Source organism: Podarcis bocagei (genome assembly GCF_964188305.1).
Source record: "Podarcis bocagei genome assembly, chromosome: 12".
In the NCBI taxonomy this organism is placed as follows: domain Eukaryota; kingdom Metazoa; phylum Chordata; class Lepidosauria; order Squamata; family Lacertidae; genus Podarcis; species Podarcis bocagei.
Genome location: NC_138137.1, coordinates 41,786,626 through 41,804,434, shown reverse-complemented (window position 1 = coordinate 41,804,434; position 17,809 = coordinate 41,786,626). Strand labels below are relative to the sequence as shown.

The following is a 17,809-nucleotide window of genomic DNA, read 5'->3' as shown; positions in this document are numbered from 1 at the left end:
CGTACAAGATTAGTCCAGGCTATATAAATAAAATCACACCATGAACAAGAATGCTTAGTATAGTTTGGATTAGAGCCAGGATCTCTCACTTAAATGAAGTGTGCAATTGACCACCATCAGCATTTTAAAATTATCACATTTGTGTCAATTTCATTAAAGGTCAGAGGATGTTCTAATGCAGTCCATCAAAAGGTGTAGAAAGTGTGTTTTTATGACCTGCTAAATAATACTCTAAGACTGGAGAGCTCTATCCATGGAAGCAAGAAGGTCAAACAAAGAGAGGAATGATTAATACAAGATACATTTGTTACATTAGTTATTTTGCCTTTCCTCAGTTGAGCTCAAGGTGGCACACAGAGAATTCTCAGGTGTTCTAGTCCAACTGCTGACTGGATCCTCATGTGCCCTCAGATCATTCTGTATCTTAAGGTTTTGTATAAATTGTCCAGCAGCACCTTAGAGATCAACTAAGTTTGTTCTGGGTATAAGCTTTCGTGTGCATGCATACGTCTTCAGATACCAGATGGACTTCCATTTCATGTGGCTCAATGTGGTGCCTTCCATGATTCTAGATTCAGGTAGGTAGTCGTGCTGGTCTGACGCAGTTGAAATATAAAAAATAATAATAAATTGTCCAGTAGCACCTTAGAGATCAGCAAAGTTTGTTCTGGGTATAAGTATCTGAAGAAGTGTGCATGCACACAAAAGCTTATACCCAGAACAAACTTCGCTGATCTCTAAGGTGGTACTGGACAATTTTTTTATTTATTTTGACTGCATCAGACCAACACAGGTACCTACCTGAATCTTAAGGTTTTGTGTACAACATGGGAAGCTGAGTCAGAACACTGGTCCATCCATCTAGCTCAGCACTGTCTACAATGAGTGGCAATGGCTCTCTCCCAGGACCACGTGGACTTGCCAGGATTGAACTCAGGACCTTCTGTGTGCAAGACAGATGCTCTACTAGTGAGCTAAGAATAAAAAAAGAGCCTGCTGGATCAAGTCCATCTAGTCCAGCATCCTTTTCAACCAGATGCCTATGGGAAACCCACAAGCAGGAATCAAGCACTCTCTTCTCCTGTGGTTTCCATGATCTGGTATTTGGAGGCATTACTGCCTCTAGCGATGAAGGTGAAGCACAGCCATCACGACTTGTAGCCATCAATAGCCATCTCCTCCATGAATTTGTCCAATCCATTTTTAAAAAGCCATCGCTGCCTCCGGTGGGAGTGAGTGCCATAGTTTAACTACGCACTGCAGCCTTTTCCCAGAATGACAACAGGAGATGGAAGACTTGAAAACGAGCTGTATCTATCTTGAGCTGTCACTCTTTTTGCATCGAGGTCATTTTGCACAAACTGCTTTCCACATTAAAAGAAAGAAAGAAATAAAAAAGTGATGGAAAACACTGCACTGAAACCTAGAGGTGGGTTCCATTTACTTAACCAGGATTTAAAGTCCTGCATTAGCAGAAGGGAGTGACAGTGGGGTGGGGGAGAGAGAAAGCATTTGTTTCAGAGTGCTTGTTTCCATTTTTGTCTGAGCACAACCTGTATTTTCAGCATTTGTCCCTTAAAATAATCTCTGCCTTTCCTTTTGTTCAAAATTTTGTTGCTGGCAGACGGCTGCCAGAGCGGAGTTGCTTTGTGTCTTCTGCCAAACACAAACACACACACACACACACACCCTTTCCAGGACGATTTGTCCCAGTTCTAAAGTGCATGGGCAGTTGGCCGCAGGGAAGCGCAACTGCAGCGGCACCATTTTCTGAAGTGATGACAAAGCTATCCACAGGGTGGAATTAGTTTCACGAGACTTTCCGCAAATGCTCCCGAGAAAAGACCACCCTCTTTGGACAGAACACACACAGCTGACTTCACTGGTATGAAACTAATTTAAAAGGAACGTCTGCGCCCTAAAAGGGGGCAACATATAAAGGCTGAGTTTGGGTTGAATCTACCTGTACTGAGGTAAAATATGTACTGAGAAAAAGACACCCAGAGTGGCTGGGACAACCCAGTCAGATGGGTGGGGCGCAAATATAATTATTATTATATAATAATAATAATAATAATAATAATAATAATAATAATAATAAGGGTTTCTTTCTTTACTTCAATATGGTTCCCCAAGCAATTTCTCTCTTTCTTTTATCTACCCATTCTACTCCTGTAACATTTTTTTAAAGCTCACTATGCAAAATGCACTAACTGATTAATGGCATTGATCAAGTATTAATTTAAAAGAGGAACCTCTGAAGATGATTCAGATACTTCAGCTGGTGCAGAATTCAGCGGCCAGGTTGCTCATGGTAGAAGGACAGTCTGAGCACGCAACACCAATCCTGGCCTGACCGCACTGGTTGCTTTGCATACAGAAGATCTCAGGATTCAACCCCCTGCATTACAGGTAAGGATGGGGGTGTCTTCTGCCTGCAACCCATGGAGAGCATCTGCCAATCAGTTTAGACAATACTGAGCTTGATGGACCAATGGAATAAGACAGCTGTTCATACCATCCTACATTCCTCAGTTCTTATTTCCCCCTGTCCTCCAAGCTTTTGACAAGCTGACTCAAGAAAATCCAATCTCCGACTGGACATCCTCTGCATCACAATCTTACTGAGATACTCACTTAGAACCACCAACAGACTGATCGCATAATAAGCAAAGAAACTCACTTATTTAGAGATGCTTTGGATCTTTCCAAAGTCTCTCTCTGTCCTGTTCTGATTAAGGGCTAGACACAAAGAGGGTATTATTAGCAAAAACAACCACTGGTTGTCAAGGCTGGAGGTGGTCACAAGCAGAACAAATTAATAGTTGCTCTTAACATAATCAAGGCTGTTGGAAAGCTAAACTGAGACTTTTGCTTGGCTTTGCACATGTCTAAGAAAATCTTGGAAGTGGGGATCTTACCGTCCTTCTGAAGCATGAGTATTAGCCAAACTCGAGAAGTCTTTATGGTAACTGGGACCCAGCTGCCTCCCTTGGATGGCATGCCTAGCTTCATTGTCATTCAGGTAGCTTTTAGCTACTGTCTTCTTGCTGCCAACACTGGTTCCAGAGTTTGTCGGGAACCCATTCACAGTTCTATGACCAACTCTCCTATCTGTGATCTCTTGCTGGAATCCATCAGTTCTGTTCTCAAATGAATTGGTGGGGGCTTTAGACAATTTGTATCCATGAGAAATCAGGAGATCTTCTACGCTGAACATGTTGCACTGGCTTCATTCACCTTGGTACCCCTGGAAGTTCTCTCGAACTGGGCCCATCACTAAAAAAAAGAGAACGCAAAGGACTTGTGTGAGTATAGAAAGGCATATTGGTCCAACTCCAAAGCAGACAACCAGCCCCAGTTTATATATACATATATAAAAGATCTAACTGCATGCAGAGAGATTTCATTAAATCGCCATCAAATCTATAATAATTTATAGAATTCTGTTAACATAAAGTGTGCTTTACCATCTTTATTTGGTTACTTCTTGCAATCTCCATGCAAGGTACGCTGCTACTGTTACATACTTAGGGAATTGAGGCTGAGTGCCAATGAATTGTGATCCCTGAATTTCTATTACTTGTCAACCAAGTCTATGACTGAGGTGGGATTTTAACCCAGAGCATCTGGAAAGGTCTTTCATGGCAAAGAGATAAAAGTTGTCTTGAATGGTCTTGGACTAGTATAAAAGGCTGAGATTTTATACATTTTGTAGCTCTTCCTTATGCATAATGTAAGAACACTGGTAGCACATTTCAAAGGCAAAAGCCCAGCAACGATACACTTGAATAACTCAAGAGTCGACCACATCAAATGCCTCTGCTAGCATGACCAACTTGAAGGTCCATGCATAAGTCATGTGTCTTTCCTGGCTGCATGTGGCTGGGTCTCCCCACTTGTTTTGCTGTGCTGTTTCCTGAATCCTCTGCAGCTCTGGGGAGAAAATTACCAAATGCCTAGATGCCCACTTGAACTTCATAGACACCCAGGTTCATAGCATTTCTCAGCCCTGGTATAAGCCAACAATACAAAAAGAAAAAAGGAAAGACAGGACTTTGGAAATTCAAAGACCACAAAGCCAACTCCAATGTTACTTTCCCCGCAGCTGCTTTCTAAAAGGAGATTGACGTGTGCATGGGCATCCCTTAGCTCTTGCACCTGGAAATGAAATGTCCTTTGCAAAAAGATGCCACTGAGGCAATGCCAGACACTTGGTAGGCTTTGCCTAGAGAAGGGGTAGCCAACCTAAGGACCGTGGGCCAGATGCAGCCCAATTGCCTTCTCAATATGGCCCGCAGACGGTCCAGGAATCAGCGTGTTTTGACATGAGTAGAATGTGTCCTTTTATTTAAAATGCATCTCTGGGTTATTTGTGGGGCCTGCCTCGTGTTTTGACATGAGTAGAATGTGTGCTTTTATTTAAAATGCATCTCTGAGTTATTTGTGGGGCATAGGAATTCATTCATTTCCCCCAAAAAATATAGTCCGGCCCACCACATGGTCTGAGGGACGGTGGACTGGCCCACGGCTGGAAAAGGTTGCTGACCCCTGGCCTAGAGAGTCTGATCTATGATGGCCATTTCACCATGCTGGACATCACAGCTATTTGGTGATAGATATGCATCCTAAAGGAAAAAACGTATGTGGGGAATGAGGAGAGACAAAACTGCAAAGATTAATATCTCCTTCATGTCTGAATTCACAGGTGTTTTACACAGCCTTTGCTGGCTGAAACTGATGGGAATTGCAGTCCATAACATCTGGAGGGCACCAGGTTAGCAAAGACTGGTCTAACACTTACGTTTGTCACACAAGGTTTATTGTACAGCGGATTTAAACACACACAAATGTGGAATCAACTTTTGTGGTTTAATGGCATGACCATCTTTGCTTTGAAAAGGATCACTCCCACCATCTGGTCGAGTGTTTCCAAAACCTGGGTCTCCAGCTGCTTATGGACTACAATTCCCATCATCCCTGACCACTGGTCTTGCTAGCTAGGGATGATGGGAATTGTAGTCCAAAAACAGCTGGAGTCCCAAGTTTGGGAAGTACTAATCTAATCCAGAGACAGGAAGCCATCTTCATTCCAAGGGCCACATTCCTTTCTGGGCAACCTTTGTGGGGCCACATGTCAGAACAGGTGGGGCCAGAGACAAAAGTGCATAGAGCAACAAATGGAAAACTCCACTCTTTTCACATTAGGGTACTTTCGACACTCCCTTCTCTGTACTCCATCCAGGCAAAGAAGATGCGTTATTTGAATTCAAGAATATGTGCCAGCCAAGCAAAAATATCCGAGGAGGCTGTAAAACAGGGACTGTCCAGGAGGCAGCCTGGAGAGAGGGGCTATGGCTAAGGAGAGGTCTGAGGACCAGCTAGAGAGACCTGGAGGGATAAGCTGAACTAGTCCAAGTAGTCCTCGGAGGCACAGCAGAAGTTTGAAAGCAGCCAAATCCACACAGGAGCAAGTCATTGTCAGTTGCAGCAGACGCTGCAAATGCAAGGAGTCCCATTCTTGAAGGGAGGTGGCAAAGAGAAGGAAGAACTGCCAATTCTGGAGCAGTCTTCTAACAGATGGGGAGGTTGGTTCAGGGCAACTTGCAATTATTTCTCCATCCCTAATTGTTTTTTCAAGCATAAACACCTGGGACTGTGCGAGGATTTCATAAGTACAGAACATGGACGAACAGCTGGCTGCTAGAACAATTCACCCTCCAAGAGGAAGATCCACTTTGAGCACCGTAAAACAACAGCATGGTGTTGACAGGTCACAGGTGCAAGGAAGAAATGTGCTTTTCCTGGTGGTATATAAATTAACAGGAATGGTTGTGTGTGCAATGTCCATTTTCTGGCCATTGACACACTGTTGCCTGGGCAGAAAATAGGATCTAAGAAGCTCTTGAGAGACCCCAAGAATTGGCAGCGGAAGTAAATCATTAGCGGCAAAATTGCAAGGTGATGAAAGCCATCCCAGGATAGCTATGCAGACTTTCAAGAAACCTGGCTAGCTAGTGGCGAAGGGTGATAAACAAATACTTTTTGAAAGACACAAACTAGTCAAAGATAGTCTCTTTGGGAGCAGGATTCTCATCTTGGAAGCTGGAAATGGTACCTTGGGTTTCATATTGCCAAGGGGAAAGAGGTCACCCCAGTGTGAAGAACAAACAGACCCAAACTTGAGCTGTTAATATAAACTTAAGAACTGATGTAGTAAAGCAGCTAAATCTCACTTCTGCCCATAATTCAGTGGATGACCTTAGGCAAACCATTCTCTCTCAGCCTCCCCACCTGCAGCATAGGGATCCACTTTATAGGGATACTGTGAGGATAATTTATGCAAAGCACCCTGATTAGTGCTGTATAAATAAGTATAGCATCACCATCATTTTTGCAGCTCACCACAAGAAACCATTGGGAACTGTAGTTCAGTGGGAATGCAGAGATTTCTCTGTTAGATACCTTAAACTCCCTGAATTATGTTCCCCAGGATTCTTAGGGAAGGGATGGAACCAGGGATATGTAAAGGTTTATGTTGGAAATAGAGAACTGAAATATGTGCTGAAATGGAATTCAATGAGAAGGGCTACAGAGCACATGCTTGGCATGCAGGAGTTCCCAACTTAATCATGGGCAAATCTGGGTACAGCTAGGAAAGACTCACTGCCTAAACCCCTGGAGAGCTGCTGCCAGTCAGTGCAGACAATATGGAGATAGATGGACTAATGGGCTGCGTCAGCATAACTCTTAACTTACATTTGTTAGTCATTTATCTTGCTCAAGGCTACCCAAAATGACTTACAACCAATAAGATCACTTGCAGTCTTATAATCTGCTATGTGTTTTGTAATTGAGCTTGGCAGGCATGTTATTTGCTTTCATTGTCCTCTCTCTCTCCACCCCACTCTGTCTCTTTTTCCATAGAGTAGAACTATATGGAAACTAAATATTATACAATGTCCCTGTACACCCCCCCTTCCCTAAGCCATAGTTTGTATGAGCACTACAAGTAAACTGTGGCCATTGTATCAGATATTCAACCTTTTATTCCCTCCCTACTCCCCCAGATTGGTTATATTGATCCCAAATCTAGCTACATCATTTACAAATAAATATAATTGCATCATGGATCTCTATATTATACAGCAAGCTGGTTCTGGCTCATACTGCTATGTAGCCATTCTCTAAACATGGAAGGTACACGGGAAAGATCCCTCAGTGAAGGTGTTGCCTCACTCAACACACATTCACAAACCCAATAGCAGGGACAGTATGAGTGTGTGCTAATACCTGGCTGAATTCCTACTCTGGTCTCAAATGCCAAAGCCGCAGGGGGGTGATTACAGCATCAGTACTTTTAGATGTGTATTGCTGGCTTTGGAAGTTCATGAAATGAAAAAAACAAGCCCTGTCAAAAATGTCTTTCTCCCCCAGTCTGCCCCAGTGGAGCTCTGTAGTTCTAAACGCTGTGGAATTAAGCCTGAACATGAGCTGAGAAACACACAAATACACAGGATAAGAAACAATGAAACAAGTAACAGGCAACCCAGACTCATGCATTTCTGATCTGATTCCCAAGTCCATCTGGCTAGACTTCAGTCTCTTAAATATTTGCAGAACTCTGTGTTGGCACAAGAACTCTTGTCTTGCACATGCCCAACAGGTCCTTTGTGCTCCAGAAAATGATATTCAAAGTGTTAAACAGGAAACTTGTTCATCGCCTCCCAAATGACACGGAAAGGCAACTCGTTTGCAGCTCTCCAAATGATGGTGAAAGAAAAGGACTGTTTGGACTGTGTCAAAGCTACGAGAGAAGATGATCTTTTTGAACAGTGGACTGTTTGCTAATGGTCAGTGGACTTTTCTAGAGCCAGCTGCAGATGTTCTGCTCAATTGCTTTTGCTAGCCAGAAAGCCTTGCTCGAGTAAGTATTTATGGCAGGAGGTAATTTTTGTGGCACACCACATACATTCGGGTGGAGGCTAGAAGAGTTGGAATGTTTCTCTGGCAAGGGAGATATGAGCTAGTGGGAAGGAACCATACACATTATGCTTTGCTTCTGGAGAACTGAACTGATGCTGCATTCAAAATTAGTACCATCAGTCTGCTTGCTTGCCTGCTCTCCTACTCAACCTGTATTTTTGAAAACAAGCAGCTATCACAAAAATGTCCACAATCACCGCTACTCTCTCTTCAAACAGAAATAAATCTGATGTCCCTAAAACTTCCTACAGTTTACAGAAGCAGGGAGCAGCACATGGAAACAATGTTGTCCTCCTGATCTCATCTACCCCCTTTATACCATTTGACATAGATTCCCCATCCTCAAATGGTGTGATTTTATTTATTTTTTTGCAAGTGTTTTCTGCAGCATCTCTTCATAACCATGATGGATTTATATTGGCCCATGTGCACATCATTCTGCTGTATTCATTGTTCTGCAATGCTTCCTCAGTGTATAACATAGCAAAAGTGGGGCAAAAATAAACAAAACCCCTAATTTTTGTGGTATGAAAAATTACAGGATTTCAACATGAAGCTACGGGACATGCAATGATTAGGAATAAGTCATATGCCTGCCCCAAAATCTTTACAAACACAAACTGTATTGAAAGCAGGGTTGCCTTGATACCATCCTGTGAGAAAATTTGGTTTTTTTAAATTAATTTTTAATTTGCAAATTTAACAAAGAAAAAGAAGACCATACAAAAAGGATGCAGTAACTGTCAGTACATCCATTAAATACATCAATTAATGTAAGGCCTCCAAATGTCCACATAGATATCCACATGAAATTGATGTCTATAGGAAATAACGTTCACATGTAGCCAGGGCAATGAGATCCTCAGATCATTGTATGACAGTAGATATTTATCCTTCCAGGCTCAAAGTCTCCTAGCAACTTTAAGGGCTTTTGTTGTCCTGCTGCTAATCCCCATTTTATAGGAATGACATTTCAAAGTACATGAACATCTGTAAACCTTTAGGATTTCGCCAATACACAATTGATACGGATGAGTTCAGACCAAAAAGAATATGTCACTGGACAAGCCGCTTTCCATTGTTTAAGCTGTACTAAACATTCTAATTCACTAATTCTGCACCTCTAATTCACTAATTCTGCACCTCTAATTCACTATTCTGCACCTCTCTTAAGGTCTTGAACTTCTACCTTACAAAGATCCACTAAGCCTTTATTGACAGCAGTTATGGGGTTAGCTTTCTGTAACACGTATAACTGCCCCAAAACCACCATGGGTGCAAATCATCATGAATGCACAATAAAAAGGACATCTGGAGGGGCTGATAATTATAATCTCAAGCAGGCAATGTAGTGCGCATTAAAAGCAAATGCCCACTGAGCAGCAAACAAAGCCAGAAAATGAACAGTGTGGACCCCGGGTCTTTCCCATCAGAAACTGGCTGAGATTGAACGTGCAGCCTTTCTAATCTGATGCAAGAGTTAAAAAGGCTGGGAAAACATTGTACCTTCCTGGGGCTCCTTTGTTTTGTTTGCCAATGACATCACAGATTTCTGAGCCGATTTCGCTTCCTCAGGATGCTGGCTATCTCCCCAGAGTTTCCGACTTGTCAAACTTTAAGCCAGAGCAGTTTTGTGGAAACATGAGCCAGACCCTCTTTAGCTATCTCCAAGCTACACTGGACATGCTTATATTTTAAAAAAGACTTCCTCACCCAGCCGTTGCAGAAAAGAGAGGAAGCAATGAGATCACCCTCATCCTACTGATTTCCCCCCCTTCTCCTGCAACTCACTAAGATGACTTGTTTCAAAGAGGAGGAATCACTCTCATGCCTTCCCCCGGATTAAGGCCATAATGAGGGCTAACAGGAATGTCACTTGATGCAGAAGTGCTACAGGCAAGCACTCAGCTCAGGCCGTTCTCCTAAGTTCCTATCTCTCTAATAAGTGAGCAAAAAGAAGAAAAAGATGCCTGGAGGGGAATGTCAAAGAAAACAACACGTCGTTCTCCGGTGCCAAATTTCCTTGCCTGCCTGTTCATCTCAACACATTGCTGTTTCTCTCAAAGCGGTTTTCCCACAACAAAAAATGTCTGAACATTTATTATCTGAATCAAGCCTGGTGGGGAACCTGTAGCCCAGGCATAGGCAAACTTGGCCCTCCAGATGTTTTGGGACTAAAACTCCCATCATCCCTAGGTAACAGGACCAGTGGTCAGGGATGATGGGAAGTGTAGTCCCAAAGCAGCTGGAGGGCCGAGTTTGCCTATGCCTGCTGTTAGCCCACCAGACAGTGATGGACTCCAGGTTCCACTACCCCCGACCACTGGCTATGCTGGCTGGGCTGATGGGAGCTGGGAGTTCAGCAATGTCTGTAAAGCCACACATTCACACAATCTAAATGGAAGTCGCTAATCCACAGAAGAGATTTCAGGGGGCAGGGGAAGGGGACAATGTGTAACACATATCTATACAAAAATATTTAGTACAGTGGTACCTCAAGTTACATACGCTTCAGGTTACAGATGTTTCAGGTTACAGACTCTGCTAACCCAGAAATAGTACCTTGGGTTAAGAACTTTGCTTCAGGATGAGAACAGAAATTGCACAGTGGCGCAGCGGCAGCAGCAGGAGGCCCCATTAGCTAAAGTGGTACCTCAGGTTAAGAACAGTTTCAGGTTAAGAACGGACCTCCAGAACAAATTAAGTTCTTAACCCGAGGTATCACTATATTGTGTACATATACAGCAGCAACAACAGACATCAGTATGTTGTCAGGGACAAGAGCAGAGATGTTAGGGTAGATGCTGGGTGCTCCTGGGTGGTGTTCTTCCGACCCACAATGCTACAAATAATGGAATTGCCTATATTTTGAGAACTGAAAGAGCACAGCCTTTATAATTTGGCATTTTGAGACCCTCAGATTCTACTTTAGAAAAAAAATATATGGCCCAAATCCAGGTAAAAGTTAGTCATATTTGTCTCACAGAGGTCAATATGACAAGTTAGCAGTGACTAATTGCAGTCTCATCATCAATGAAACTTCAGCATGACTTTTTTAAAAATTTAATGGATTTTGTCTACTTAGACATTGTGCCTCATCTTTTACTTTCCTCCATGCATACACACACTTCCCCCATTGTGTGTAAAGCGACACACAAGAGAGTATGAAGATAACAACCTGTATAATGCCCCTTGGCAGAAGACGTGGGAGGTGGTAATCTATTTAACCTAAGTTTTGGTGTAAAGGAAACTTCAAAATAATGTTTTTAAAAGTTGTATATGTAATCCTGGGCTCCTTTGGAAGGGCCGTATATAAATTTAATAAATAAATAAAATTACATCTCGTTTATGGACTTAATTTATTTTTTTCTGAGAAAAGGCAAACAAAACAAATTGCTTGTACTCTCCAGAACGATAGAACAACACTTTTAATTTATTAGGCACCACCCGCGGATGTTCCTTGCTGATGTGCCCCTGGAGTTGCATAAATAACTGAAAATATAATAAAAACAATGCAACATCTATCCCCCAAGCCCCGCCCTCTCATTTTTCACGGATAACAAAAATATTATTTAAAGGATGGGGGTGGAGGAGAAGACGTGGGAGAAAAACAAAACACACATTCAGTTGTGGCCAGAAGTACAATCTAACAACAAAAGGAACACAGTTTGAGGCGGGGGGGGGGGGTCTCCTTAAAGAAAAAGCAAAAAAGCCATGGCCTATGGTTGTTACAATGATGAATGAGGTGCTACACACACACACACACACACAGAGAGAGAGAGAGAGAGAGAGAGAGAGAGAGAGAGGGTAGTAACAAGCACAGTCAGACGAAGTCAACCTGAGGTGAACAGTGGATTCTTGAGTAGATGGGTGGTGCTGAATCACAGATAGCCATCAGGACACAGCCCTGGCAGAGACCAGCTCGCAGCTGCCAAGATAACTACTGAAGCTCCTTTGATGGTGGTAAAGAAAGCACATCAGTCTCGAACATTACAGAACATGGTGGGGGGGAGGGGTCCCTCCATCTTTCTTTTATCCCTGGATTCCATGCTCTTTTTAAAACGAAAACCCCACCTTCTGTACAACAGTCAATATTCAAGAACTCTCTCCTGCCAAGCACCAAATGTCTATTTAATTACATTTAACTTTAAAGTCATTTCAGCTTTTAAAGCAAAGTTTCATTCCACAAGTTGCCCTGTGTTCCCAGAGGCCTTTAACCAGTGCTTTTTTCTGGGGGGATGCATACCCCTAAACATTTTGTGAATCTAAGTTTGGCCTCATTGTGGGGCAGTATTTCAATAGTAGGAAAATGAGAGCAGTGGCGTAGCGTGGGTTGTCAGCACCCGGAGCAAGGCAAGTAATTTGCGCCCCCTAACCCATGGATTTGCGCCCCCTAACCCTAACCCCCAGATGTTGCACCCGGTGCGGCCGGCCCCCCCTGCACGCCCCACACTACGCCACTGAATGAGAGTACCCCTAAACATTTTTTAAGAAAAAAAGCACTGCCTATTACCATGTGTTCTATGGATGTTGAATACTTAATAAAACTATGCCAGGTTGATTCAAAAGTAGACTTTATTGTCTGTTTGGCTCTCTTGGACATGGGCTGTCAGTTTCTCCCTTAATGTTAAGTCCCAGCATCTCAAATCTCAAACAGGTCTGCATTTAGAGTCATGCAATAGTAAGCCATGCAACAGTCATGAGGTGAGCAATAAGACCCATCAGGAAGAGAGAGAAAACCAAGGGCTTTATCATTGGTGTGATGTAGTGGTTAGAGTGTCAGAATAGGAACTTGGAGACCAGGGTTCAAATCTCCACTCAGCTACAAAGCTCATTGAATGACTTAGGGCAAGTCTCGGTCTCTCAGTGTGGTGTAGTGGTTAAGAGCGGTAGTCACGTAATCTGGTGAACCGGGTTCGCGTCCCCGCTCCTCCACATGCAGCTGCTGGGTGACCTTGGGCCAGTCACACTTCTTTGAAGTCTCTCAGCCTCACTCACCTCACAGAGTGTTTGTTGTGGGGGAGGAAGGGAAAGGAGATTGTTAGCCGCTTTGAGACTCCTGAAGGGGAGTGAAAGGCGGGATATCAAATCCAAACTCTTCTTCTTCTTCTCAACCCAAGATACCTCACATGGTTCTTGCGAGGATGTAATGGATAAATATGAGATTTTAAAGGAAATCAAGAGTTCCTGAGCAGATATCCTTTTGGAAATCCTTCAGCAGTTCTACCCAACACTGATACTCCTCCTCTCCTTGAAATATTTCAATTCCAGCTAGCCATTGCAAGAATTCAGTAATTAAGAAACATTGCTCGTTTCCTCCTCCCTCCCAATCCCTTCTCCTTTTATGCCATGTATTTTATATTGTAAGCATGAGAACAGGACTGCCATATTATTCACATTTGTAAGCCAAGCATTCCAGACGCTGCAGAGATGGCACAGTTCACACAAGGAAAGTAGCGCCAAATCTTTGGCTCTGCCTCCTTGCAAAGCTGGACCTTTTCCCAGTTGTTGCATATCCAGTTCAGACGTTGGCTTTGTTTCATTATCTTCATAATAATCCCTGCCTTGAGTAAATGCCTGTTAAGAAAAGTAAGGCTGGTGACAGGGTTGTGTACATGTGGGTTTTTAAGAGTTTCACAAGTGTTGTGAACTTCACAACAGAAAGATGTGGCTTGTGTGGTGTGAACACTCATTTTGTTTTTCCTGCTGGTAAAACAGGTTTTCAGATTGCTTTTAAAACCTGCAAAAAACAGTTTGGCCATTGCTCTGCCCATTTTGGTCTCTGACATTTAGACCCCACCTTTTCCCCCAGGGAGCTCAAGGTGGCATACAGGGTTCTCTCCCTCCACATTTAATCCCCACAACAACCTGTAAAGTAGGCTGAGAGGCAGTGACTGGCCCAAGGTCACCCCAAGAGCTTGGGGATTTGAACCCTGATCTCCCAGCTCCTAGTCTGTCACTCTAACCACTCCACCACACTGGCTCCCACCAGAATTTGCGCTTGCACAGCAGAATGATCTCCTCCTCTCTATCCTCTGTGCATCCCCCTAAATCATCTTTCCCTGCACCCCTGAGGCTCATCTTTCTCAACAGCCTTCTCCTTCCTTGCCCATCCCTCTATATTGTCTCATTCATTAACCCTATCAAAGTACAGGGAATGGACCTCTTTCCCTCTCGAAGAATCAACTCAAGAAAGAACTTCAGACAGAAACATTTTATTCCTTCTGATCCACCTCTACCAGTTCTGAAAACAAAAGAACAGCAGCATCAAAATAAATTCTGCTGGTTTTTAATGACACCTAGCATTGGACGAAGTCCTCCAAAGAGAACATGCCAAGTTTGTTCTTGGTGGTGGAGGGGGGGAGGGAGAAAAAGAGCAGGGAGGCTTAAGCAGTGCTCACTGGCATTCCAGAGAGATGTCACAGCCTCCTTTACTTATTTGGGATGGCAGAGTGTACATTTCCTCCAGGCACAACTCCTATTTCGCAGTCTTCAATGAACACGTTTGAGGTGTATGTTGGTGTGGAAATATAGTGTCAATACCTCCCACCCACCCCAAGAAAATCCACTAACCCAAATAGGCTATTCTTTCATATTGATTACAGTTGCCACCTAACTTGTAAGATCTTGGAAATTACGAGGAAGACTATATCAAACCATCTCTCTCCCCCGCCCCCCAAAAATAATCCTTCGCATGAACTGCTACAAGGTCACAATACTTGCATTTGGTCATTGAGTGAGAAGAAATGTTTTAACGAAGAATCTATCAAGGCGTTTGTATGACAAGCAACACGGGTTATAAAACTTGGGCTCCACGATCAAAGGGAACACACACTTCTACAACGCAAAATAGTACATTCAGTGTGGGAGTTAAATTGGGAGGCATAAATGAAGATACCTCTTTGGTGCCTTTTAAAATAGTGTTTCCCAACCTTTGGTCTCCAGCTGTTTTTTGGACTACAACTCCCATCATCCCTAGCTAGCAAGATCAGTAGTCAGGGGTGATGGGAATTGTAGTCCAAAAACAGCTAGAGACCAAAGGTTGGGAAACACTTGTTTTAAAGGGGTTTGTTGATTGGGATACAGTCAGAGACTACCCATTGAGCCAAGAGATAAAGACCCAAATGCTCTGCCTGCTTTCTTGCCCTGTCTTCTGGGACAATTTACAAGACCTTTAGGATGGCTTGGGGGAATTTTTTTTGGGTCAAGATTAATGCCACAAAGCTATTGAAATGAATTTGTTTGTGACACATTTGTATCAGCAACAGAAATGATCACAGGTTTATGGTTAGAAAGTTACCAAAATACTTACTTGATGTACAGTGGTACCTCAGTTTACAAACTTAACCCGTTCCGGAAGTCTGTTCTTAAACCGAGGTGCACTTTCCCTAATGAGGCCTCCCGCCACCGGTGCCCTTCCACCATTCAGATTCCGTTCTTAGACCGAGGTAAAGTTCTCTATGTCCGGTTTTGCGAAGTTTGTAAACCAAATTGTTCTTAAACCGGACTGTTCTTAAACCCAGGTACCACTGTACTTATTTGGATGCTTACTTACGGCACACTTCAGAATGCCTTGACTAAATATACAAAACATCAACCTGGCTCTAGGCAAAGGTTGATGGACAGTTTCACCATTCATTAGATTCCCACCCCCAAATGTTGGTTTCACGGCTGCCCAGCTGCTGTTGACCCATGAAAGGGCCTACTCCTTCTCGGTGGAAATGTCCTCATTAACAACATTCAGGAAGAATTTTAACAATTCTGCTCACTTGATCGCTTAAAGATAGACACTGTTCCCAGCAACCGTGAAATTATTAGCTATGAGGGTATGTGACCTTTTAAAAAAAAATTAGATGCTCTTAATATTTTTAGATGTCCTAAATAAGTTTTCAATTTATTTTTAGCAGTATTGTTTTGCTACTTCGTTGTCTGCCGCCCTTTGGAGAGGAAGGGTGGGTCAGAAATTTAAGAAATAATAATGATGCAATATTCATCTTTTCACCTCTGTAGTGAATTCCACATGTCTCTCCAGCTGTTTATCTTGTTATTGCAGAGAGATAGCCCTGTTAAGTTGTATTTGAGGTGAGTGGATGGGGAAGAGGACTGAACAGGACTGCTGACCCCCACTCCACTCCAAACACTCATGCATTTTGCTTAACATCTGCATGTAACCTGTGTGTGTACACAACAAAAGCTGGAAAGAGCGATGTGCACACACAGCTGCATGCAGATGAGCTCATTTTGCTCTGAAAGGCAACCTATGAACATTTCAAATAAATAAAAATACATGATCAGCTGAATGTGTGAATGTGGATAATCCTTCCACCCCCACCCCCGTCACCTCTTTGTTCATCACAATGTGTGAATAGGACTATTGTTGTTTCAGGGTAACTCCATCATTCAGAGAAATTTCAGTTTACCCACACTGAAGGCCTGACTAATTTCAGGGTCCTATCCAAACTCTTCTCATGGGGCTCATGCCATGCCTCTATGACCAAGGGAACAGGAACTTCAACTCATGAACTTTCAGATGTTTTTGAACCACAACTCCCATCATCCTTGTCCATTGGCTGTGCTGACTGGGGATGATGGGAATTGAAGTCAAACAACACCTAAAGGGCCACCAGTTCCCCACCCTCATCAACTGAGTGGCCAGGCCAGCTATCAGAAGCTAGGGATGGTGGGAGTTGTAGTCCAAAAACAGCTGGAGACTCAAGTTTGGGAAACCCTGCATTAGAATATTTATACCTTGTTTTGCAAATAAAAAGTTCCAAATAGTTGCCTATTAGATACCAATATTTTTCTACAGAGTTACAGAGGGAGCAATGAGGGAAGGAATAAGGGAGGCTTACTGCCACCAGAGAGATAAGCAGTGCCCAGAAGTGCCTTACACATGGGATGGAGAAGCACAAGTGTCCTTGGTTAAAATACTGAAGGTGAAAAAGAGGAGGAATGGAGAGGGAAGCAAGAAAACAACATATAACTTGGAACTATAGTGAGACCCTACCCAAGAGACTCAAACTCTATTCAAAATTATAAGGAGTACAACACTGAATTGAGTATCCTGCTGCTTCTCACTTGCTGAATGACAAACCTCAATTGCTTAAAGTATTTCTCACTGAGTTTAGGCATGTTCAGTATTCCAGTAGTAATAGTAATAATAATTTATTATTACGGTCAAATATTAGTTCAAGAAGCACAACTGAGACTGCTTTCACAAGAGTGAAATTGACATTTAAAACAATATACAATGACAGCTTATAGATTAAAATTGAAATAGTCACATGAACACAAAAAGACCTAAGGTTAAACTAACATGCAGATTGTCCCTGGGACACCCAGGAGGCCAGCTACGGCAGTTTTCCTAGTGATCTATTTGTTCCAGGGGGTGTTCTGTGCCTACAAACTGTGCACAAAATCTGGCGACCATCCGGGTCATCTTGTGATTTTTGCCTAAGAGGAGGAAATTGAAATTTAGGCTTGTCCAGAAGGTCAGCAAGCCTCACCAGATGAGGGTCGATGGTATCTCTACGTGCCTCATCATAAAAAGGACATCTAAAAAAAAAAGTGTTCAGGGCTTCCTATTTCCCCTAATGGGCAGGCACAAATTCTCTGAGCGTACAGGACTTTTCCTTCCAGAACCGGCGAGGGAAGAGCCGAACTTCTGGTAGTTTTAAGTAAGGATAATGAACGGGCTTACGCTGAAGAAGATCTGAATGTAGAGACTGGAATGAGACAATTGTAAAGTGGGGACAATATTTACTACCCTGGTGTTACAGATGTGCTTCAGAGAGCACTATGTGATCTACACTACAAGCAAAAC

General features: G+C 43.0%; 1 protein-coding gene and 1 long non-coding RNA gene across 4 annotated transcripts in view; one reads left to right on the top strand and one right to left on the bottom strand.

The window, feature by feature from the left end:
• LOC308569900 overlaps positions 1 to 17,809 on the top strand; it is a 618,054-nt gene that overhangs the window by 138,684 nt on the left and 461,561 nt on the right. The gene's annotated exons all lie outside the window — the stretch shown is intronic.
• The window catches only part of JCAD (junctional cadherin 5 associated), a 76,646-nt gene that overhangs the window by 10,471 nt on the left and 48,366 nt on the right, over positions 1 to 17,809 (bottom strand). For all 3 annotated transcript variants that reach the window (XM_081164091.1, XM_081164092.1, XM_081164090.1), the window contains one exon: positions 2,922 to 3,279. In XM_081164091.1, the coding sequence (XP_081020217.1) occupies positions 2,922 to 3,220 (299 nt within the window). In that variant the 5' untranslated portion in view covers positions 3,221 to 3,279. The remainder of the gene's footprint in view (positions 1 to 2,921; positions 3,280 to 17,809) is intronic.